The sequence below is a fragment of the Pyxicephalus adspersus genome, chromosome 10 (genome assembly GCF_032062135.1).
Source record: "Pyxicephalus adspersus chromosome 10, UCB_Pads_2.0, whole genome shotgun sequence".
NCBI classification, from domain to species: Eukaryota; Metazoa; Chordata; class Amphibia; order Anura; family Pyxicephalidae; genus Pyxicephalus; species Pyxicephalus adspersus.
Genome location: NC_092867.1, coordinates 32,689,789 through 32,714,955, shown reverse-complemented (window position 1 = coordinate 32,714,955; position 25,167 = coordinate 32,689,789). Strand labels below are relative to the sequence as shown.

Here is a 25,167-nt window from a genome sequence, read left to right as displayed (position 1 = left end):
CAAATTATCCTCCTTGTCACGGAAAATAATATTTGAAATTGGCAAGATTTTCCAGCTGCTCCGGATTACATTCTCTAGAATTCTGTGGAAAATAGACTACTATGTTCACAGGAAAAGACATGTTTATACTTGCTGCTTGTGTGAATTTCCATTTTTTCCTCCTTTGTTGACCAAATTCTAGTTTTATTTAAATATTCGCTCATAGATAGATAAATAGATAAATGAAAAATAGATCTTTCTCTTCATTTTGCCCTATTTAGGGTATTAAGGGTGTTTTTGTTAAAAGAACAAATAGAAACTAATGCACAAGGGTGTGGGAAATAGGTAGACCTTTATAATCTAACTTCAATGCTTGCCCCTAGCAGCTGTTGGAGTGGACAAATATTTGGATAGGTTAGAAAATCTGTCCTGTTCACTTTTGCTTTCCCCAAAATAGATGGAACCAGAAGTTGCCATTCTGTCCCCCAATGTCAAAATGGAAGAAGAGGGCTGCCATGTTTTATAGAGTGTTCCACATCACCAGGTCATCCATATATGTCCAACTACCATTGTAAACTCCTTTTACTGGTGTTTTCAAGTATTGCAAAACCTAAAAAGTCATTGTGGGCATTTTTATATTATTCAATAATGTAGTTTTCTATAAAAACTCATTTCCAGTGTCAGTGTGATTGGTTGTGAGGTTATGTATTATCTTACAGCTTTTGTTTACTATCATCAGGCAAGTTACACAATATTGCTGTAAATCAGGATTTGTAGCCACCTTAAACATTGGATTTACCACACCCTCTATGCAAATTGAAAGTTTAGGCTGCTTCTAAATACGAACTCTCCTATTCTCTTTATGAGCCACTAAATGTAGCTATAGAAGTGTTCCCCAGATATAAATTTTATGAATCTGGTGACATTCTCATGTATTTGGCATTTTGTGATGTGCATTTCGAGCATTAGGTTCTTTTCAATAGGAACAAATAGTCAACAATGGCAAAATCTGGGCTTCCAAGTCATTTCATTACCATTTGGGTCTCACCCCTATACTAGTAGGGTGACATATCACTGCTAATAGTATGAATGTACCAAACACAAATTAAGACAAGAGTTTCTCAAGCAGGGTTCTGTGGAAACCAAGGGTTCCTCCAGAGGTTTGCTAGGGGTCCTTTGAGCAATGAGAAATTTGTGACTTCTAGGTCACTTACCACTAACACCAATAATAATTTTGGCAATCTGTTACATTGGCAATTTCCCCACAGGCCAACATTGTAAGAGGCTTTCTTTCTACTGGCCACCATGTACTGCTAACTGAAGATATAGTAATTACTTCAGGCGTTCCCTAAAAACCTGAAAATTATTTTGGGGGTCCCCCATGTTAAAAGAGTCAATAAAAACTGGTTTAGAGGGTTTAAAAGGTGAACAAGGTTCCAATGCTATCATTAGGTAAGTCCTGAGACTTTTAGTTGTTCCTGTATTCGTTGTCGGCTGCAAAACTTTTTGTAACCATCCATCACTTATCACCATGCCTTCTAAAGTTTAGTCATTGTGTCTGAAACCCTTTTACTAAGCAATGTGGCCACTTTCTTTTTTATTGACAATATTAGCTTAACTTTGAGGGACATCAGATGTCCTTGATGTCCTTCAAAGTCCTTTTTTGCAACATGTCTATGTTCTCTTTCTCAGAAACACAGCCTGATTTTACCAATGTGTCTTCTGTTGATAGCACAGGATATCAATAATAAACTTTATGATCAATTGAATATACCATCTCTGTAGAGAGGGGTATGGCTCCAACCTGCTTTTTTCACACAGGCCCTAAATGAAGCCCTTAGGCGCTGATACAAGAAGCCCTTAGGCTCAATTCACATTACTAAATCACCAGGATAAAAAAGTGACAGATATTTTCAGCTAAGTTTAGTGAAATTGAAGAAACCTATCATTGTGTTAAGATTTGTGAATTGAGCCCACTGTTACCATTTAAACATCTACTAGGTAAAAAGAAGCTGCAAAAAGTCAAAAAGTTTGAGGTTAAAAAAAAAAAAAGGATTAAGTGTTTTAATAAAAAAATTATACCCCAAATATTTAATTAAAATTTAGATGAAAGTGCTTTAGCAAACTTTATGCCATTTTGTTGGGGTTTACATTTGACCTCAAACTATAAATGATAAGCTGGTACAATTTATTATACCACTATTTTTCAATAATGTGTTATTGTGAATATATTATGTGTAAATATATCCCAAGATAATGAGAAAGAGAGAATTCTGAAATGTAATATGTCAAATTATCAATGCTAAAAATCTGTAACGCCCAACTGATCTATTGTATGGATGTGCCTGACGGCGGATTAAAGAATAGCGGTGGATAAAAAAAACAGTGAAGCCTTCAACATTTGCAAAGCTTCCTTTCATTTCCCTTTCTGTTGGCCTCTGACATCTTCAATAAAAAGCTGTTTTATCACTTCAAATTATGCTATTTAACTTACACGCCTGCAGATTTGGACACTGCTGTTATGTGGTAAGTAGAAAAAGGGTGAAGTGCTCAGAAATCAAAACACTATTATATAAAGTGTATGAACGCTCTAAATTGACTTAAATGTTATATAGATGTGAAATTGTTTTATTGCAGCTGCAGTAGACTTAAAGTAATTTTTTTTTTCAGGCTATGCATATTAAAAGTGTTAATATGTTTTAAACTGGAACTTTAAACAAGGCTACATTCACCTTTGTGACTATAGGCATTGTGGAGAAATTGATCAGTAGGCCTGGTTCACATCTATGTGGCTGCATTGGTGTACATGCCACCTTGTGTGTTATATACCTAGCTTCTGTGTGTTGTATTTTCATTTTAATGGGCTACCTAACATCCCACATTTTACTGTGTATCACAAAACCTTTTTATGATTTATCCATAACTTTTTGACAGTGGGCCTCGGCATGAGCATGCCATTAAAAACATTTATTTGCTATAATTGTTTTATTCCACTGATTATCTTGTTCTTTTCTTTGGCATTAAGTCTGGATCAAGGCTTATTGGCCTTGAGCTATCACCCATGTTCAGTATTGAAGGAGGGGTTGGCTAGCCTGTCACAGTCTGCTTTACTTGGGGGGGAATCTGGCAGCACTGTTGTTTAAGAGACTCTGGGTACTTGAGACTTAAATTTAGTGGAATAGTAGAGACGATGGACCAGTTTTTGTTCCGGTGTCCCTTCAATGTAGAGGAGAACAAAAGGGTGGGGAAGGTTCAAGGTATTTCAAGGTAGTTATGCATAATGGGTATATGGATCATTCAAGATGCACTGTGACTTTGTTGCACTTTTTGTAGTTACTGTGGTGTTTTGATATTATAATGCACAAAAGGAGTGCATGGTGTCCGTCATTCTGTTATGAACAGTATCCTTCTTGTCAAGATGGTGATAAAAGATATTCCGTATGTAGTCAGGAAAGTTCTGGCTTTGGAGAAGGTAAGGATGGTGGGGGTCTTTACGAGGATGCCTCCATGAAGCATGGAGGAACATCGTGTCTTCTTTTGGTTTGATTCACTTTTTAAAGTGAGTGTCTTTCTTATTCTGTCCTTAGGTTTTGATATACTGATTGATTTTTTTAAAAAAAAGGGCTACATACATGGTAAAGGCTTTGTGCTTCTTGGCCTTCTGGTACTTAGGAATTAAGTTTATGTAAAATATATTTCAGTTTTTGGCATGATACATAATACTTTTCATATGCATAAATTATATATATTATGTTTTTGATTGCAAGATCTTAAATTTACACCTTACCCATACATTGAATGTCTTGTTTGCATGATTTGCCTGCACACCTTATGTTTATGTATGTCGGCCATTTACATGTTTCCTCATGCACTCTGATATAACTATCACTTCTAAAGAAACTGTAAAGCTTCTTCTAGGCACTGCCCTTTTTAATGAGTTTGTGTGGGCTGAATATTCCCCAGTTCCTAATTATATATTCTTTGGCATGTATTTTAAACCTCAATTGTCACTTTTAGCTTCCTCCTGTGCCAAACTGTCTCAGTATCTGCCTCTAATGTATATAAAGTGCATTAGGACATTTTACTTCATTGAAAGCACTTTAAAAAGTAAAACTCTGGAACTTTTACATTTACAATGAATGGTGAAATGGTGCTAAGTGGGCTGATGGGAACCTCCTGTGAAGTTCTCATTGAAAGTGGTCTTAAGCTTAGTGAAGCTTTATTGCTAAAAAGAATATTCAACCTTTTAGTGGGACATGTAGTCTAGTTATCTCAACTTGATCTGAAGCTTTTTACTAAATTCTTTGGTTTGAAACTGTCATCAGTCCACCATACTATTTTACAAGAGTATGATTATCTAGCATCTTATGGATCAGTGCTTCACAAACAGGTTCTTAAAGTGGAACTAAACTCTGTTTATACTGGCCTATCCCTGATTCATTGCAGGATCCGTCATCGTCTTCCTTCTTCTCTTCCTTGTTTTGAGCTTTGGCCAGACTGGGATTGGGACCTAACTCCCGTGCAGGCACTTCGGAGCCATTTAGTCCTAGAAGCCACAGGGGAAGCCAGGTCAGGCTTAGCTTAGTGATCTTTATAGTTGAATTGAGCAGTTGGGCAGTTGAGTATGTTCTATTGCAGAAGGAACACTGCCTGTCTCTTTCTCTGGAACTTTAGCTTTAAGTCAGCCATGTGCTATGCAACATTTTCTATGGATTAGATTAAAGTCTTTGTAGATTGGTTAAATATCCTATTGAAATTGAAACCACTTTTTGTGTTGTGATCAGTATTTTTTTTTTAACAAAACATAATTCGGACATTACTACCAATAAAACCTATATAACAATATAAACAATAAAAAATGTATAACAATATGAAAAACATAAATATATACCCAACTTAAAAAACTATGATCAGTGTTTTGATTAGCTTTATTTGTAAAATTGAGTAGGATTTAGATCAATCATTGGACAAGTATATTGTACATCAAATTGATATCACAAAGATCAACTTAAACTGACAATAATATCAATCATAATTTTAAACTAAAATAAGATTGAGAGACCATCGTGTCTTTCTCACATTAGGAACCACTCATTTTTTTCAAGGCACCCAGGGAGGAACAGTGGTTAGTGTCTTAATTAGTAACTTGTTAAAAAAAAGCTTTTACCTGTGATTTGTTCAATTAAGGCTCATTTATATGGCTGGTGAGCCTGTCGTAAAAGATTAGTACTTTGTGCCCTGACACACCCTGGCACATTCAGGATAGCAGAATTGACAAACCAGATTCTAAAAGTCAAATAACGATAGATTAATCCAGCTGGTGCAAGTGTTGGCTAATACATTTAAAGAAAAAAATGTTTTCAAAGAATCAAAGTAAATTTTAGAAATAAATACACACTGGAATGTTGGAACTCCTTATGTATGTTCAAAAAGTTGTAATTTTGTCATTCTTTTACAAACCTATGTGATTCACACAACCTGCACAGCAGGGGAGGTGGCACAGAAATTATTGTGACACCTCCCCACCTCTAGCCTGATTGGACAGACATGAGTATTGCCATGCCAGTGGTCCTCTTTATAATTAGTATCACTACTTAACAACCTGTTATTTTTACTGTAGCTACTGACTGCTACAGGGTCTAAAAGGGCATCTGGTGTGAACAGATTGTTTAAAGTTAAATAATAAAGTCAAGCAGTGTAAGTACCCACATTTGACCTGGCATCGTCTTTTTGGAGTTTTCTGCCTAAAGCCGATGCTTAGTCTGAGTTTAAATTTGCCGTGCTTAGACTTGCAGAATGAGAAGCAATATTTGGTGCCATATACATGGAACCAGGTAGCTGGGCTGCATGTGCTAATAAAAAAACGTGAATTACAGTGACTGAGAGATAAGGTAATCGGTGTTCCGTCCAGTGTCCAGTCACTGGCTATGGAAGGAGAAGACCTGCAAGTGTTTCTTCAATGGTAGCAGATAAAAGTAAGGTCTTCCTGAGCAGACAGACGAAATGATAGGACATCTTTCTTAAGATTTATTTTTTTATATTCCAACCTGTTAAACTGTAGACACACACAGTAATCCATACCTGTCTCTGTCTCATTGAACATATCTTGTCAGCTGTCCCTTTCCTGGAATAAATGGATATTTCACTAATATGAAATTCTTTTGGGTTCATTTGATTTTATGTTTTTCAAAGTAGCGCATACCTCACATTTTATTGAGTAACCAAAAAGCTTTTACTTTATATTATATATATCTAGATTGAATGAAGGTAAAAAAAAGTTACATTACACAATCTTTTAGGCTTTGGGAGCCTGGATGCAATTGCAGTAAAAGAATAGAAGCTGGAATGTGGTTGTATCATTTCTAAAGTCTGTTTCCCTTGTATTGGAATGTTATCATAATGGAAAACAAGTTAAAATGGAGAGATATTTATTTTAGACGACTTGGCTATGCTAGGACTGTCCAAAGTCTGGCTGCTAAAAAGATTGTGACTTTGTTCAAAACTGGACAGCAATTTTTTTTCCATACAAACACACTTCAAGTTGTGCGTTTGGTAGATTTAAGTAGATCAAAAATTTGAAACAGTGCAAGATGTATGCAAACCCACCTGAAAAAGTCTATGTTGGCCTTTTGCCCCTTTGGTCTGTGAGGTCACCCGTTATATTAAAGTATGAAGAGGTAGGTTCAGCATGTGGAAAAAGACCGGCCCATCCCAACTTGTAAATGGGAAGATTAATATTTAAAATCAGTTGCCTGTGCTTCTGAATGCACAAAAAAGTGCCAGGTAGGTGTTTGATATCTGCAGTAGTACTCCAACAAAACTACTCCAGTAGTTCTTTCCAACAAAATGTGAACATGGCCTGAGATCAACAACCAGTCCATTTATAATGTTGCTTACGTTACTGCCAAATTGGGACATATGATAATCTTTGGAGTAAAAAGCCCCTTTTGTGTTGGCATAAGAATGCAATAGTTCTTTGAGCCTACATGAATACGTCATTGTCAATTGCATAGTCCTACAATTCAAAATTCTATTATTTATATAAAGAGAGTCTGTTATAGTTAGGGCTTGTACAGACCTTTATGGACACATGCATATCTTTTGTTTATTGACTAGAGAACATATTGATAATGTGTCATCCCTGTTCATGCAATCATGAAATAATGTGATGCAGTCATCATTTTACATGTATGTCTGTATCTGTCTGTCATTTGCAACCCCTATTTTTTGTACCCCTATTTAACAGCAGAATGGGGCAGCTATGTTTGGCAGAAGAAAGTTTGACAAATGTTTGGTAGAACATTCATACCGATTTATAATCAATACGTAAATGGTGATTAACAGGGTGAAGTTGGATTGCATTTGCACAATATTCTAATTGTTTGTAATTATCAAATGCAAAACATTTTTTTTCCAATAAGCTAGAAAGTAATGTATGTCTACCAGTATCTCCAAATTCTGTTGGTTGCCATTGGTCATTTTATTTCTAGAATCTTGGCAAGAAGCATTGAGTTTTATTTACATTTTTATCTTTTCTTTTTTCAGAACAGCTTGCAGACTCAATACCTTTCTCTTCGAATGTATCTCTCTGCTCAAAAGTCGTTTTTTAGCCCGCAGGTCACAAAACCCCGCTGTTCATGACTTTATATTACAAACCTATCTATTTGACTGTTCTGGATAGGTTAGGGGGACACATGTTTTAAGGTTTCAGAAAGTCAGGTTCATCATCAGTTAAATCTTGTCCACACAGCCTGCAGTAATCCCTTAGAATTGTAGTCAACGTGTTACCTCCGTTACTCATTTAGCCTTTGGCTCTTATGAAGGCTATTTATAAAATATACCTTGAACAGAAAAGGTGACCATGAATCACTCCAGATTTGTCTTACTTTCCACTGTCACAGTGTGAAAACACTAAGCTTGTAAAAAGTCCTTGATTGCAGTTAAAGGGGAATAAGTCTTAAAAAAAAAAATGCTGAAAGTGGCAATCACCTAATGTTAAGCGTGTGTAAGGATGCTAATTTATTAGATGATTAGCGTCATTACACATGCCTAACATTAGGTGATTGCCTAACAAATATAGTATAATATTTCAGACAAATATAGTATAATATTTCAGAAAATGGTAAAAACTGAAAAGACTAGTATTGCATTTTAGAAAGTAAAAGCTAGCTCTAATCTAGCCTTATGTATTAAGAATTAAATGTGGAATATTTAGAGGGACACCAGGAACATATAGGGTCAATACTCTGCATTTATTTTGCATTGCTTGTTAATGAAGAACTGTGTTAAAGCTACATGGATGACTTTGTGTTTCTGCTCCATAATGGCCATTCAGCAGGCTATTGAATGATAGATGATTTAAGAATTGAAACTTTATCAGCCAGTTTTTCACATATTACTCCTACATGGTGTAAAGGTGCCAATATTATGATTTCAGTGGATTTTTGAATTAGACACCTGGAGTATAGTTGCTTTTATAACTCTAAAATGGGACATATACGGTGAAGATCCTGAGATTGTGATCTTGCCTGGAGTTCTGAAGTTTAAATTGGCAAGCCAACATATGTATAATGTGTATACATTATACATGATTGCTTAATGAGGTGGCTCAACATATAGAGATATCAGTGAGTAGAGGGGAACACCCTTAATGAACCCCCAAGCCAACATATGGTTATAAAATTTTTATATGTGTAAGTAGTTCCCCCAAACCACAAAAGTAACTTCCATGATTGCTAAAGACCTTCCTGAAATGTCATTCTGAACCCGTAACGTGACCTTGAATAAGTAATTGCAGGCTTATTAGTCACGTTTCCCTTATCCAGTAAGTCTTATGTGTAAGTATTGGTACTCAGGAAAAGATTCTATAGATATTAGTAACTTTTAAAAGTGGCTCTGTCGCCATGGGGGTCACCTATAATCTAGGCACAGTGTGGCAGGAGAAAAAGGATGCACAGACACGGAAATAGCAGAACATCGGAGTTTGAGGCTGCTGAATAGGTGACATAAATACTTTAAAACTACTTTGTATTGACACTGTTTATCAATAGGTTCCATCTTCTAAAGTCACTTCCAACTACCCTGTGAGGTCTTCTAGTGATTACATCAACAGACACTGCCACAGTAACACATACGATTATTTTCTTCATGGGCTTATTATTGGATAAATTGTATTGTAATATTCATGCATGGTACATTTTCCAGTCTGTATATTTTTTCTTCTCTTTTATTGGAAACAAATATAATCTTATTGGCAAAGAAGAATTGGATTGTGAGCATGATTTATATGTTTCTTTTTTATTTCCTCAGCAACATGTAACAAAGATTATTACTAGTACAATAATCACTTGCAAGTCAGATTACGTTTGCTAAACCAATTTTGTTACTGGTTAAAACTCTTTTTAAAATAATATTCCTATTTATTTAACATGCCAACCTAATTTGATGATAACCTTCTTGTAAGGGAACATTGTGTCCGTGTGAGTTTTGAACATTTATATCGTTTGCTGAATACGTCAAGGGGTGATTATATCGTATCTTAGTTTAGAAACAGTTGTTTATAATGGCTGGCTGAGGTTCTGGCTGAGCTTCATTATATCTGTGATAAAAATAAGGGCATACCAGAAGGCCATACTCGCCCCAATGAGCGTGCTTAAGGGAATGATTGCCAATAATTCATTGGCACTCCTATTTCCCTCCACCACACATAATGGGTCAATATTGGGGGTATTATACTTCTGTTTTTGTAAATATTGAGACTTGAATCCTAATGACAAGACCAAAACATGTAAAATTAAATCTTTTTTTCACGATATTGTTTAGGATGGTCATATAGCTTATTATTCTTGCATTAAAAGGAAGTGATAGTTAATTATTACAATTTTTATTTGTGATTTGTCTATTTGTGGTCATAATGAAAAGGGTAGAATAAAACGATCTGAAGCAATTTTCCTGAACAATTAATGTTCTTTCTTCATGAAAAGTGTATATGCAGAGAAGATTACATACAAAGATGAAGTCACGCCAGTATGGGAGCTATGTCATTTCCACTAAACCAATGAAGAGGGTAAACCCCATTGCCAAACATTGTGAAAATTATTTCTAGCATGAAAAATAAGAGATATCCTTCTGTTAGCCTGGGTCCGCTACATTCATATACATGGATGTGTTTATGTTTCGCTGGGGATTACTTTTAATGATGCATACAATACAGTCCTTCATTGCCTTTGCAGATTGTATTCCGGCTCAGAAATGCCGTGGAGTTTCCCATGGATCTCGGCCGCTTGGTCTGCGTTACGGCTCACTGCATACATCAGTTTAATTTTACAACAACAAACATGTTCTAAGTGCAGCTGTAGGCCAATTCATTCACCTTGAGAGACATTAGCCAGGGGCTGGCAGAATGTGTTTGTAAACTGGGCCTCACCTCTGCACATGTATTGTTCACGCTGTCACAAATGTGTAGCGTTGTACACTCCTCAATTATTTACCAGCTCTTTTCAGTGGTAGTCCATTTGTTCTGTCTAAAGCCCACCATACACAAAAGCTTTTCTTCCTCACATCAGTCAGGTTCTATCTTTGTAATGTTGAGCAATATACAGTAGACATTGAAAGCAATACAATTCCATCAATCAGATTTTCTGCACTTAGATTTAAATGTTCTTCTTCGCATATATATTTATATATCCTCGCTTCTTGACGACAGCAAACTTAAAAATCTTTGAGCCTTTACCGTCTGCTTTTATCTGTATCACATTTTTTCTAGGGCAATCCACATGCAAGCACAGCCTGCCTAAGAATCGCCAGGTCTGCAGGGTTTTGGTTTTTTTTTTTGTTTCTTCTTCAAAGATCACTCTTGTCAACAGTGTAGATTGTGGGGAATATTCAATGATTTGCTTGCTGTACATAAAGATGAGGTTGAACCAGTGATTACTTTTTTATATTACTAAATTATTAAAAAATATTCTATGCTGAGGTATCAAATTTATAAAGTGTTAACTCCTCTCTAATAGGTCCATTGTCTGCTAAAAATACTAAAAAACAGAAACATAATTGGTTTTATGGTTTATCCAACTCAGACAGACATGAGCATATACAATGCAACCTCATTTCAGTGAACTATCACCCTACCAGTATTTGCTTTTTACATTGCAGCACTGCAATCACTTATCTTATTTATTTGTTATCAACTATAAAAGTTTGGTATTGTTTGTTCAGAACAGATATGACTTTTTTAACTTAGCATTTAGAGAAATTTAAGAAACGTTTTCAGTTTTTTGCTCTGTGGTAGTGATCACTATGAGTTGATTATCAACTCATAGTGATCAGTGTAACATTTACAAAAGTTCTAAACTTTCTACACCTTATATATCAGTAAGAAAATACATTTTAGTGTTTACATATATTCTAAATATTATTTAGTTCTTTGCAGTTATGTTAGGATAACAGAATTGCTAGTGAACAAGATGAATACATATAAACTGTGAACATTTTCTTCAACATTTCCTGTTCAGAAAAGAAAAAAAGAAGTTTAATGTCTCAATTTAATTAGGTATTATACCCTTAAATGTATAAATAACATGTAAATGTTTAGAGTGTGGATGTTGTATATTTTCATAAGTTCATTACGCTTGGGGACATGACTTTTCTAATGCTTTATTTTTTTCTTTAGAGGCCAACGCAAGCATTCAAAATGGTTCATATGGGAAGCATTTTTAATGGAAAGGACTGAACAAGGGAGGCTGTGATGAAAATGCAGCAGATGTCAGTGATTCCAAATAGAGATGTCCATTCTTCATGCTTCCAGAAAAAGGCCAAAGAAAGAGAAGAACAGGTAGGATCAAACAAGGACTTACAATATTATATATGTGTATATATGGTAATTAAAGCATGCTTTAGGCTAATGGATAGTGTTTTTTTTATATACTGTAACACAGTAATAAAAAGGTCACCTGTGTTACTAGGTAAAGTCCTGAACGGTAGGTATGTGGGAACCAGATATCTCACATATTGCCTCTGAAATAAGACCAGAAATTATGTGTCTGCAGGGAACCTCTAGGTTTCTCTGCTTGTTATTCAGAATTTCTGTTCTGGTGTATGGAGTTGCCTCTGTGCCATCCTTCTAGTTGAGGCTAATCTCTCCCAATATCTACAGTGCTGTGTAATTGTGTGATATATGCATTATTTTCCGTATAATTACATTATCTCTATTACTGTATTTTTGTTCTTTTTAGCTATCAACAGTAATATTGTATGTAAACTATACCAAGGCCTGATTAAGTTTGCCACAAATCTGCTTTATATCATTTTAAGCTACTGTGAGCAAAGAAAACATGATCCAGCAAGTTACAGAGAGTGCACAGTATTTATTCTGTCCAGTGGGTGCATATAGAGAGAGCACGGTATTCATATTGCCCAGTAGGTAACTCTAGAGAGAGCACAGTACTCATTCTGTCTAGTAGGTGTCTCCTGAGAGAATGCAGTACTCATCTGGTCTAGCAGGTGATTCCAGAGAGAACGCAGTACTCATCCTGTTCAGTGGGTGGAGAGTCTGTAGAGAGAGTGCAGTATTCATCCTGACCAATGGGGGGCTGTAGAGGGAGTGCAGTACTCATCCTGCCCAATGGGGGGCTGTAGAGGGAGTGCAGTACTTATCCTGTCCAGTGGGTGGCTGTAGAGAGAGTGCAGTATTCATCCTGCCCAATGGAGGGGCTGTAGAGGGAGTGCAGTACTCATCCTGCCCAATGGGGGGCTGTAGAGGGAGTGCAGTACTTATCCTGTCCAGAAGGTGTGTATAGACAGAGTGCAGTACAAGGTTAGTAACAAGGCTCCACTGTATCTATAACCCCCACTTCCTTGTATCTCTCTTACAAAGGGCACCAAGAACACTAAAGTTCTGGCAAGATCAGCTTTATTTTCTCTGTAATTATTTGCATATTTTTTCTAGGACTTACAGTATAGAAGTACAATACATATGAAAGTGATGTCCTTTTTTTTGGTAATGGTACGTTTGGGGAAAAAAAATGTTGCAAAAAAATGTATAATCATAAAAAAATATATAACCATGTGGTAAGTCCTAATTAACAACTACCTTCATTGTTTTCTTCATCTATATTTATGTTTGAGAATGCTACAATTTCACCCTCAAAACTAAAGCTTGGATTATATAGACTTTCTTTCCTTACTCCTGATGGAGCATGCAGCAGCTGATGGAGCAACAAGATAATAAAAGAAGAAGGGCAAAGTATGTGTTGATGTGGGGAGATCTGCTTTAACGTAAACCTGTTGCTTTATACTGCATGGCCAAAGTGCAGAATCAATTTCTTATATCCAGGCAGATCAAGAAAGTTGGACCTGCTCCACTTCTTTTAAACTGCTGTTTCCTCTCTTTGCATTCTTACTGCCTATGCCAGGTTTATATTTCCTGTCTGCTGACCTCAATAATACAAGTTGCTGTTTTAAAGAAACCATCCCCATCTTGTCTCACTATAGATAAATTTGAACCCAAACCTGAACCTATTGCAATTAGCTTTTGCATTTTACATTGATTCAAGGGCTATCCTCTTTCTTTCTGAAAATTTCTTAGGTGCTCTTAATATTTAAAATACGACTGTCAGAACTGGATGAGATTCAGCTTCACATTTGAACTGCATAACTTTGATGTTATTACTAATACGTTAGGTAAAATAACATTTTATAAAATAAATGGTCTTTAAGCAGACTTAAAATTGAACGTCAAGGTAAATTGGGCTGCAACAGTCTCACCTGACCTGCAGTAGGACAGATTTGGGAGTAATATGATTCAGGACCATGGTCAGCTCCCTGTGCTTATGTTTTACCGTTCCAATGTAGAGCGCAGGTACAAGGCCAGATTGGGGGTAAAATGCAGATACCTTCATGTACTGAATCTATTGGGCTAGTTTTTGTACTGTTTGTATTATTTTGGTGCTCAAAATGTACATAGACTCTGGGGAAAAAGTTTATGTTTTAATATTTCCTTGAAGCTTAGCAACACACACACATTTACCAAATATTCCAAAAAAGAAGAGTCCTAAAAATAGCAGATTTATTACCTATCACAGCCACATAAACCCTTGGGAATTTCTATTTTTTCATCAATCAGCAGACTAGAACACTATGTACTTTGTATGCCTATGCGGTTGCTTTTTATAAAATTTGAACTGCATTGTACACTCCACAGCTTCACAAGATTAAAGCATTCAGCTTTTTTTCACGTAGGTCTAACCATATTCAGGCTTATATGATGTCTAACTTTGATAGACCAATTTGCGTCCAAGAGGTTAAAAGGATGAAAATCAATGCTGAATCACAACTGATGTTTATATCATCGCCTGGATTAAATATTTTATGTGTGAGCCACACATTGCCGTCCTGAAGCTGTGGGAATTATCTTTAATAAAACGTGATTGGTTCAAAGAATGAAACTTTTGTCAGATAGTTCTCACTAAAAAGTTTCATATGCGAGATCACAGGACCTATTCTGCGGAACTTTGCTATAGTGAATTTTCAGTTGTTCTTTCATGGCCCACAGTCTCCAATGGACCTCTTGAATTGGATCACCATTCTGCTTGGTCCATCTGTAGGCTTTGAATCTTCATTGGAACCATTATGGATCCCTTGCAAATATGCCTAGCTTGGTTGCAGTTGTTGCAGTAAGGGCCATTAGGTATTTAAACAAGGAAGAGGGGATGTAAGCAATGTGAGACATTTGACAGCCATCCCTTGACTGTCATCAGCTGAAGAACAGCTGGGCATGAGCTCAGACTGTAGGGCTTTTCCTATCTAAAAATATATTACCCATTAGATGACATTTAAATGTTAGCTTTTCAACAGCCAGAACTTTCCTTTATACCTTGGAACACATATATGTACATTGGTAGAGGCTTAAACGTTATACAAAGTTCCTGCTGTTTTAGATACAGGGATGCCCATAATGGTGCATTTTTGTTTGCATAATAGAATTGCTAAATGTATGTGCTGGCATTGGTAGGGTGTTATGAGGTTTGAATTGATTCTTAATGAATGAAAATGATTTTAAATTTAACCATGCCTCAGTTAGGCTCCTGATGTGAATCAATATCACCATTACATATTGAACAGCTGGAAGAGGGCATACATTTATACAGTGACTCAAAAGTCCTTGTGCCTGAAATTTCTGAGAGAATAATAGTCTGTGTGTTACCACTCAACCAAAATAACTGCATCTAATCACAGGAACAAAAAATGAATATTCTAAATCTTACAAGCCCATAGATGTGGTGGCTACTTTCATTTTTAGGCTATAAAAGCGTTTTCAGCAGGTACTGGATATAATTGGTATTCTTTCTAGAAAAGTTGTGTCTTTGTCACCTTTTGCAAGCTGAACTTAAATTAAAAACCATGCTATCTTTTTGCTGTAATTTACTCTTCTGAATATTTATGTATAATGGAGATACATTGATGAAAAACATTGTGTGGTTTTGCTTTATTAGAGGTGATTGTCCTTAACAGTCTATAGGACTAACAAAAGATGTCTGCAGCTGGATTTTAAGGAAAACCTGAAAAAAATCTATCCAAGTCCACAAAATTGGCATTTCTGCATCCTAAACATTAGGCTATATACCCATGCTAGGTGATTAGCGTCCAAGATGAATGATTCTGCTTGGCTTGGGAAAGGTGTACAGCAGTCACCCAACATTGTTAATAAATCCGTCGGGACAGATCCTTGAAGGATATAAGGTATAGGTATATTAAGGTAAAGGTTGAAGCAGGTGAGCACAGCGGGGTTACGTTCACTTGTCCTTTCTCCATAGAACAGAACAGCGCTATACTTGTGTAACTCCGGGTTGATTGGTAGCTTCTGGATGGAAATCTCCAACTGGTGGGTTATAGCCATCTCTGGTGCTCCTGAAATATGATCAAACATCATACATTTCTTTGGGCGTTTTTCTATTCTGTATACAGTAACAACTGTGTAGTGAAGCTTCACATGAATCCGTAAGATACTCACCACCATCATCAAATCATAATATTTTCAGTAAAACAATACTGTTTTGTCTTGCTGACCTAACATCTATAGGTAGAAAAAGACGATCTGACATCTAGACAAAGTTTTATGGGCTCTGGCCAACAGAAACCTTGTGGGTATTACATGTGATGAATATTTTAATTAAACAGACCCTGAAAAAAAAATTTGTACAAAGGGGAACAAGACACAACTTTGCATAAAATTTAGAAATGAAATAATTTCTATATTTATTGTTATATTACATTATTTTATAATTACAAGCTATTAATAAAAACCCATTTTAAAATATTGACACCTATTGTTGAGGTTGATAATGGTTAAGCTAATTGTTTCCATATGTACCTAAACATATTAATCTATGGCTTCCCTTAGCTAGGTACACACGTGCAATAATTGTCTTTAGAAAACGAACGACTAGCGATTATCTACGATTATTTTGAACGATCGTATTATGCACAATTCTGTACATTCTGTAAGGATACGATCATTCAAATATAATCCACCAATATTGTACACACGCTAGATACGTTTGTTTGAACGATGACATGTAAAGGAGAAGTGTACTGCAGAACTATCCATGATCACTGAACGACCGTACACACAATAGATAGCGAACGATCGTCGCCCAATCGGATCCGCTGGGACGGTTGTTCGTTTCCAGTGACAATCCTCATTCATCTGTGTCGTTGAGCACTTTTTTTTGTTAACGATAATCGGACAAACGGTTGTAAGTTGTTCGTTTCCAACGATAATTATTGCACGTGTGTACACAGCTTTAAACACATATTGTTAATTTGTGGATGGTTTTGAGTTTTGTAAAAGGCGACAGATAATGATTTGCTACCCCTGCTTGCAAAGTCCCCAATCTTGGGGTATGGTTTGATTGTTTGTGATTGTGTTTTTTTCCACCAGCTTATCGAAAAGCGACGAACGATCGATTGGGCAAAAATCGTTCGTAAAAAAAGTAACCAACGACGCCGACGAACGAGGAAAGTCGTTGGAAACGAACGACCGGACCGGCGGATCGGATTGGACGACGATCGTTGAACATCGTTCGTGTGTACGATCGTTCGTTGATCGTCCATGGTCTGAGCATGCGTAATGAACGAACGTTCGTTCACTTTCCTGTCGTGCACATAGTTCCTCTATCGCTCAAACGATCGTATCTATTGTGTGTACAATATCTACGAACGATCGTGTCGTTATCTCTATGTGCAGGATCGGTGCTATACGATCGTTCGTAGATATCGTGCAGGATCGTTCGTCGTTGGTTTTCCAACGATAATAATTGGAAGTGTGTACGTAGCTTTAGTAATGATAAATCTCTGTTGCCAGTATCTCCATTGAGAAGTGAACTAGTGTACCAAAGCCCTGTGGGTGCCTTTATACAATGAATGGGACAAGTAAGGACATGTGACCTAGCCGTTGCTTTGAAAAAAGACTTTTACAGTATGTTCAGTGTGTTATCAGTAGTTTTATTTAACGCTATTGTGTGTACTGTGGATCTCTGTGAATACAAATAGACATGAAATCATTGTAAAAGCAAATGGCTATTGTCTCTAATACAACCAACCTGCTGTATCACACAGGGCTTGTCTGGTAATGACTGGCAATGTTTAATTAAAAAGAAAGAACAATGTCATCTAGAAAGGAAATGCGCACACACGAGGCGGCTGAGTGATTAATATATTTTTCCAGTGTCGAAGTATGATTTCATGCATCTTTTATGTAAGTTAGGCTGCTCTTTGAGAAGAGTTCATTCCTGCCAATCAGAAATAAATGAAATAAATGTTTTATTACTTACCTTTCCCACTGCTAGTCCTGCTTACTTTTGTTCTGTTGAAGGTCTTCCATTGCTAAAGCATCTTCACATCCGCTACATAACTGGCTGTGTTGGATTCCTGGATTCCCCTGCTTCATACAGTGGTTCCTTTTTCAGTATTATGGTTCACAAACACAGAAGGTATGAAGGGGCCAACCATCCAAAGTAGACCGGGCATTTAGCACACTCAGACGTGCCAACCATGGGTGGCAAAATAGGTATTAAAAAGGTCCTTCCCTGCAAATGCAAGCCTATAACTCCCTACAACAGGGGTGTCCAAACTTTTTGCAAAGAGGGCCAGATTTGGTGAGGTGAAAATGTGTGGGGGCCGACCATTCGAAACTTACCCAGGGTGGGTGCCACACAACACACTCCCACCAGGGTGACGTGAAGGATTCCCTGTGCACGGAGTCCAGTGTCAGTGCGGGTTCCGTGCAGAGCACGTTTTTGGAATCAGGGTGGGCGTGGTCCGTGCGGGTCCCGCATAGAACACGCTCACTATCCTGACATAGGGGATTCCCTGTGCACACATGGGGACTCGTCGATTATGCCCACCAAGTAGCGGGCCAATAATTGCAAGGCAGTTGATCAAATCTAATGAAATATAAAATAGCTTTTTTTGTACGCGTGTATTGTATACTGTGGTCAACATTGCTGGCTGGCCACATTTTATTGTTTTTATGACAGAGGCTGTGAGCCGGTGGACACGGGCCACAATTGGCCCCCAGGCTGGACTATAATTTCGCCTGCCCTACAGCCTTTATCTGCCACCACAGAGAAAATCCATTGTGGCTGATATGGGTTTCCCTGCTCAGGCACTTTTTCAGTTAAATGCTTAAAACCTGTCGTTCTTTTTCCTTGGCTGCTCCTCAGAGAAACATGATGTTACAGCATTACTTAATTTATTGACTGGCCTATTTCTTCTCACTTTATTGGCTTTGTAAAGCAAGGAAACTTATATAATTACATTCCTATGAAAGCAGATCAATGAAGAAACAGCCATATATCAGCAGCAAGGAGATCTCCAATAGTTACTGATAAGTGATTACTCCGCACAATAACAATACAACTTGATAAACAGCCTGCTTTAACGATGTTTGTTCATCTTAAAGAGAAAAAACTTGTTTTCTCATAACCATTTTTTTAAATACTTTTTATTTTGATAAATAGGCAATTTTAGCATCAAACTACCCAGTTGTTCCTACCCATGGCTTCTCTTATGTGACTGACCTTGATATATAGAGAAATATGGATATTGGAGCTACAGAGTCTAAGTGCCTCCTATTCTTCACCAGGAAACCCTGCAAGGAGTCATAGGATGGTAATCCTACCAGACTACTTTGCTGTGGGGAAAACATCAAGCCCCCCAAGGCTTTCCCCACCAGGGTTGAATGGAACATACAGTTTTGGTGTGGGTACAGCCAGAGACCAGGTACCGGGTGTGCTGGAATCTCTGTAAGGGAGCGTAAGTGGCAGGCAAGGGTTGGAGCAGGGAGCTGGCAAAATTGAGGTTAAGCAGGTGGCAAGTGAGACTCAAAGTTCAGATGGTCCAAGGTCAGGGCAGGAGGAAGATGGGAAACAGAATCAAGGTCAGGCCGAGGTGAGATATCTGGGAAGGCAATCATGCAGAATATAGCTTGGTAAATTTGCTGAGCATACAGCAACCAGAGACTAGAGCTAGTGAGGTTTAAAACTAGCAGCCAATAGCAGGAAATAATCTACTCATTTGCTGTAAGACATACTTTCTAATCCTCTCCAACTGCGCACAGTGTGCCGGGGATGCTGAGACGGACATATGAATAAAGGGAGGCTGGGGATGCTGCAAGCTGCTAAACTGAGGAACTGCAAGAAGAGTGGTAACAATGGGCTAACAATTATGCAAGGCTGCTGATTTTGTTTTGACCAGCTATCAATTCATGATCTTACAATGTGATTTAACAAGGCACAGGCTGTCAACTAAAATATGCATGTGCCAATCCCCGCTCTCCATTACATGAATACAAGGGTTCTGTTTTTCTCTTCTATGACTGATAACAGCAAAAAGAAATTTGTATTTGTAAGTAAAATTGTGTCTAAACCCAAATATTAAATGTAATAGTTTTTAGCTTACCAGCCCTTATACGTTGCTTTATTATTCTTCTTTTGATTTTTTTTCCTGTCCTGGGGTGACAACACATGCCTAATATACTGTACGAACTATGGAATACTTTGTCCTTTCCATAACATAGAGCAGAGGGGTTTTGTAGTCCAATAAAAGAACTGAAAACAAAGATAACTGATTACAGTGCTGCAGAAGCAAAGCCCTGCATACGTTTTCTGGCAGTAAATTATTCAACAGATATAACACAATGCTTTTTAAAGGGAACAAATAGCAAAAGTTCCTTGTTGGGGTTTACAGTCCATGAGAATAATTCATTCCATGCTATGTTTAAGTACAGTATCTACAGTAATTATTAACCTAAAAAAAAGTATAAAAAAAATCCTGTAGGCCCTTTATTATAACAGGCCTACGTTTTTTCACTTTTATTGTTAAAAATATCATTATTCCAATTTTGAATTTTCTCAACTGTAATTTAAGTTTCAGTTTAATTTTAGAACATGTTCTGTTTTTTTGTACAAAATGGAAGAATATGATTAAAGAACACCTGGGAGCTTTCCTTCTGAAATGCCTGAATCACAGACCCAAAACAAGTATAGAATAGAAAAAAAATTGGTGAATACCTTTATATCTGTCCTTGTTTTGGGTCGGAAACTATTGAAGTCGCTGCGTCCACCAGTCAGCTAACACTGCAGGGAAGCATTTCTAGCCTACGTGTGTTTTTCCTACAAGAAATATAAAGTGTCTGCCATATACGAGCTAGGTTTGACATGTTTACCTTGGTTTAATCTAATATATATATATATATATATATATATATATATATATATATAGCAGACATGTAATCTTTTGATAGAATGTTACCCACTGAATAAAAGAAGTATCACAAGAAAAAATAGAGAATTGGAATTTTCTTGTAATGTTTTCATTAAATCATTCCATGTGTTCAGTGTGTCACCAAGCCAATCAGTAGTTAGAAAATGCTAATGTACGAGTGGCCATAAAGAGACTACTTGATATTTGGCCTGGTTCCCCTTGCATTCTGCTGTTACCCTTCAGTGACCCCGCACTACAGAAGCAGTCTGTTTTGCATTTTATAATCCCTGTAGTTTACACAGTTGACAATCTGACCCAATAAATTGAAATTGGCAATTTTAATTCTGTACTTTATGATTATTTAGGATTTATTTAGGAAAATATATCTTGTAGCAGTCGCAAAGTATTTTTTTACAGTAGCTCTGCAATCATCAATTTAGGAGCAATCGCACAGGGAAACAGGACTGTCTGTGTAGTTGAGTCTGTTGCCCAACATGTTTGATCTCCATCCCTTTGCCCCACATTGCAGACATCAGCTGCCTTCTGTCTGTATGTTGCAAAGCAGGAACACAAAACATGAGTCAGTATGGCATGATGTCTTGTATTTCAATATATACATAGATATTATGAGCTGTTCTGACCTGATCCTTTTTATGTCTTTTGTACGTGCTTGAGATCAGTAGTTTTTTTTCCCCACTGATAAAAAAGCTCCTTCTGTGCATGCCCAACATTGGGCATGTGCCAAAGGAGCAGCCAGAAGCCTCTTGGGATGCATGACATATGTATCATATGTTTAATAACCCCCCCCCTCCCCCAAAAAAAATAAACCCACTGAAACCCACACCTACTGAAAGCTCCCCCACTAAATAAAGTGTAATATCATTTTTTCCAGCACATTTTGCTTAAGAAACTTATTGAATAAAATGAAGGACTTCCAGAATACTTAGGCTGCCTACACACCTGCAACAATTGTTGTTGGAAACGATCTTTCACGATTCTTCCCAACTAAGGACTAAGGACTGCATGATGCATGAACGAGTGCTGTACATAGAGCACCATTTTGCTCTATGGGGAGGGAAGGGGGGAGAACGACGGAGCTGCACCCTGCTGCGCACTCTCCCCTTTACTTTCATTACGATCGTTGGTCGTTCATTGTCATTGGATCTGCTAGGACGGTCATTCGGACGATGAACGACAGGCACTGTACACACACCAGATTCTCGTCCGATATCGGCCCTGAGCCGATTATCAGACGAGAACCAAGTGTGTACATAGCCTTACTCTATAGACATTAGAAATTCAGTTAACAGAAGAATGAGCTCTTACTGGGATAGGGAGCAGGAAGAACATTGCTTCAGAGAAAATAGTTTTAGGGATGAATTCCTCCTTGGTTCCTGCAGCTGCAGAGGTCAGTGAGGGTTTGTTTAAATCTCATTTATTGCCTGTTAAGCATGTGTAGATATTTCAATACATGCCCCAGTCACACTTGTAAAGATAATGTAAAACTAGGAATTTATAGACCTTGTAGTATGTTGCATAACAACGTAATCAAAATAATGACTTATATGTGCTTTTGAGCTGTCATCCTTGTAAAAAGCACGAATGCCATGATCAACCTCTCAGCTAGATCTCCTTGATTGTTGTTGGTCTCCCTAACGTGTGTTCTTTGATATCCACTGTCTGTGTGTTTATAAACTAGATATTGTTTAAGTTATTTTATGATGCTATGCCTGAAGAAAAGATTGCATTTTTCCAGAATTTGTCACATTAAATATTTGTTAGTAGCATATATTCTTATATTGCCCAGAGAATCTGTTGGTGAGATTTATATGATTGACTTTCTAGTTCTGGTGGGCAGCCTGTGACCAATCATGAGAGGTTCCCATTCTTTTTCTTGGATTTTTTATGTATTGAGAATTCAACTGAGGATACTGGAACAGAGATGGGAATTATGTCAGGGTGATCTTGGTGCTGATAAACTAAAAATATATAAGATACTAGAGTCTCTTTTAGAGTACAAGGCTTCACTTATATCTAAAAACTACATTTGATTCATCTGACTATTTAATTGGCTGTAATACTCCAGACAATATTCTGAAAATTATATCCCATTTCAAGTCTAACATCAGCGTAGAATAGCTTTTTTTAAACTGTTCACAAATCCATTTTATTATAGTGAACAAAGCCTGCCCCTCTATAGCATTTAGCAATTCCCCAACCCCCTGCATGTTATTGTAAATAGCAATTTGCAGGTTGCCTTATTCATTTTACAGGATTTCCCTGTTATTTGTCATCTGTTACAATGCTGCTCTCTTCATTCATCAAAAGTGATCAAATGGTTTAGTCTCATAAATCTAGTGCTATCTGGTCACTCCTAGCACCTTTCTTTAATCCAATTTGTTCTTTAGTCCAAGGAATGACAATTTATCTAATAATTGTATTAAGACCCATGTGTATAGAGGATAACCCCGTGCAAATTTGTACTTAGGAGGTTTGTAGCCAGATGAGACCTAGATATTGTACCAACAGGACCGATTGAAAATGCTTTCATTTAATCAATTTAACTAATTGAATCAAGAAAGTAAGGGCTGTTCTAGATACATCAAATATAGTGAAACATATTTTAGATGCATGCCAGTACAAATATAAAATGTCATAATTCTTAACTGATGGATATGATGCACAGGGGAATAACAGTGAAAACCCTTTATCTTATGGATGTTCTTAAACTTGCCAAGGCTGTCCTCTTTCTTCATTGTGTTTGCTAATACTAATACACTGCCATCTGTCTCATTCACCATTATAACGCCCACAACCTACATTTCTGTATACAGACTGACAATGACCTTCCTGAATGAGCACCGAAGATCATTCATTTCACCAGACAGGAAGAATTGACACTAGCATACTTGTCCTTCCTCCTACATTTTTACTATAGCACATTGACATAGGGGCAAGTCAAAACCCAAAAAACGTTAATGCATTTATTAGGCTGATAAAGAACACAGCTGTGTAAGTGACAATCTGCAGACCGACCAATTGGATTTTCTTCCATTTATTAAGCAGTATTACAACCTGGCATGGTGCCATACTGGCTTAGCCCCTAATTAATGTGTGTATGTGTGTGTATATATATTTGTATATTTATCACAGCACAAAAAATGGAGCCTACCTAAAATACAGATGTGAAATAGCCATTAGCCAATATGTAGATTTCAGTTTTGTCCAGGAATTACTTAGTACCTTAGCTTTAGTTATTAAACAATGTGAGCCTATTCATTCTTTGGTGCTGTCGGTAGAATTAATGAGAAGGTCAAAGCTTGGTCCTTTCAAAATCATGTCCAAACTGCTTTGCAGGGACCTTTAGAAACAATGGTATACCTCTTATATCCACACATCAATGGGGCCTCCCTGTGGCTGGCACTGCGTATCCACAACTGGTCATTTCTAATTACTAGCCTTTTGAAAAGCCCTTTAAGTTGAACCAAAATTCAAGGTATTAAATACCAAAAGAATGCAAAAAGCCACTCAAAATGTAATTAGGAATAAATCTCTAATTGGACTGTCATCAAAGTGATGAGATGTCATCGACCATCGGAAAGTTCTCAGTTTTGGATATGATTCAGCTCCCTCTGAGTAACCGCAAAGAAAGTCAATTTTATATGTGACAATCATCTGGGTAAAACTAAATATGCATGTGCCCCTGGTCCATCAGAGCTCAGCTGCTCAGACAGCTGGGTTATGTCCAAAACCAGGACATTTATCCTGCCCAATAGACTCGTTAGAGGATTTTTTCCAATTAGGCTTTCAGAGACATTTCAAAAATGATAATTTTTTCAGTGTGTGAGCTTTTCTCTTTCATACTCATCATTCTCATCTGCGTTTGAACAGTTATTCTGAATTAGGAATTAGTTCTGAAATACAAAAAAAGATATCCTATTCAAATTATCTCTCTCTGTCTATTTTCTTCTTGTTCTGTATAGATAAGAAAACAGTCTGAAACCGTAGGTAGACTTCTATTAAAGGGTATTTGGATGGAGTACACAACTGCTTATGGTTTTTAACTCATTGCTTTGTCTTGCTGTGCTCCATCACTCCTTCACTCTGCAACATATATATAATATTCATCCTTTCTGAATATGTGTGAAAGCCTGCTAAGGGAAAGGTTTCTGTGGGGGAGCATTTTGATGTTCGATAAGAAGCAGTCTGTGATGTTTGGATATATATCCCTTCCTGCTTGGGATATTATCTAATTGGATAATATTAGGTGTTAATACATGTTTAATGCAATGTGGCAAACTGTAGTTCTTTTGTGGGGAAAAATATTTTGATGGGTAATTCTTGAATGACTTGGCAGAATTAGTATAGAGGCAAAAGGCACCTCTCCTCTTTTCCAAAAGTGCACACTTAATATGGGACTTAGTT

General features: G+C 37.1%; 1 protein-coding gene across 4 annotated transcripts in view; it reads left to right on the top strand.

Annotated features, from left to right (window-relative positions):
* Positions 1-25,167, top strand: part of LOC140340048 (uncharacterized) — a 115,703-nt gene that overhangs the window by 43,268 nt on the left and 47,268 nt on the right. For all 4 annotated transcript variants that reach the window (XM_072425021.1, XM_072425023.1, XM_072425019.1 and 1 more), the window contains one exon: positions 11,651-11,812. In XM_072425021.1, coding sequence (XP_072281122.1) covers positions 11,726-11,812 — 87 coding nt within the window. In that variant the 5' untranslated portion in view covers positions 11,651-11,725. The remainder of the gene's footprint in view (positions 1-11,650; positions 11,813-25,167) is intronic.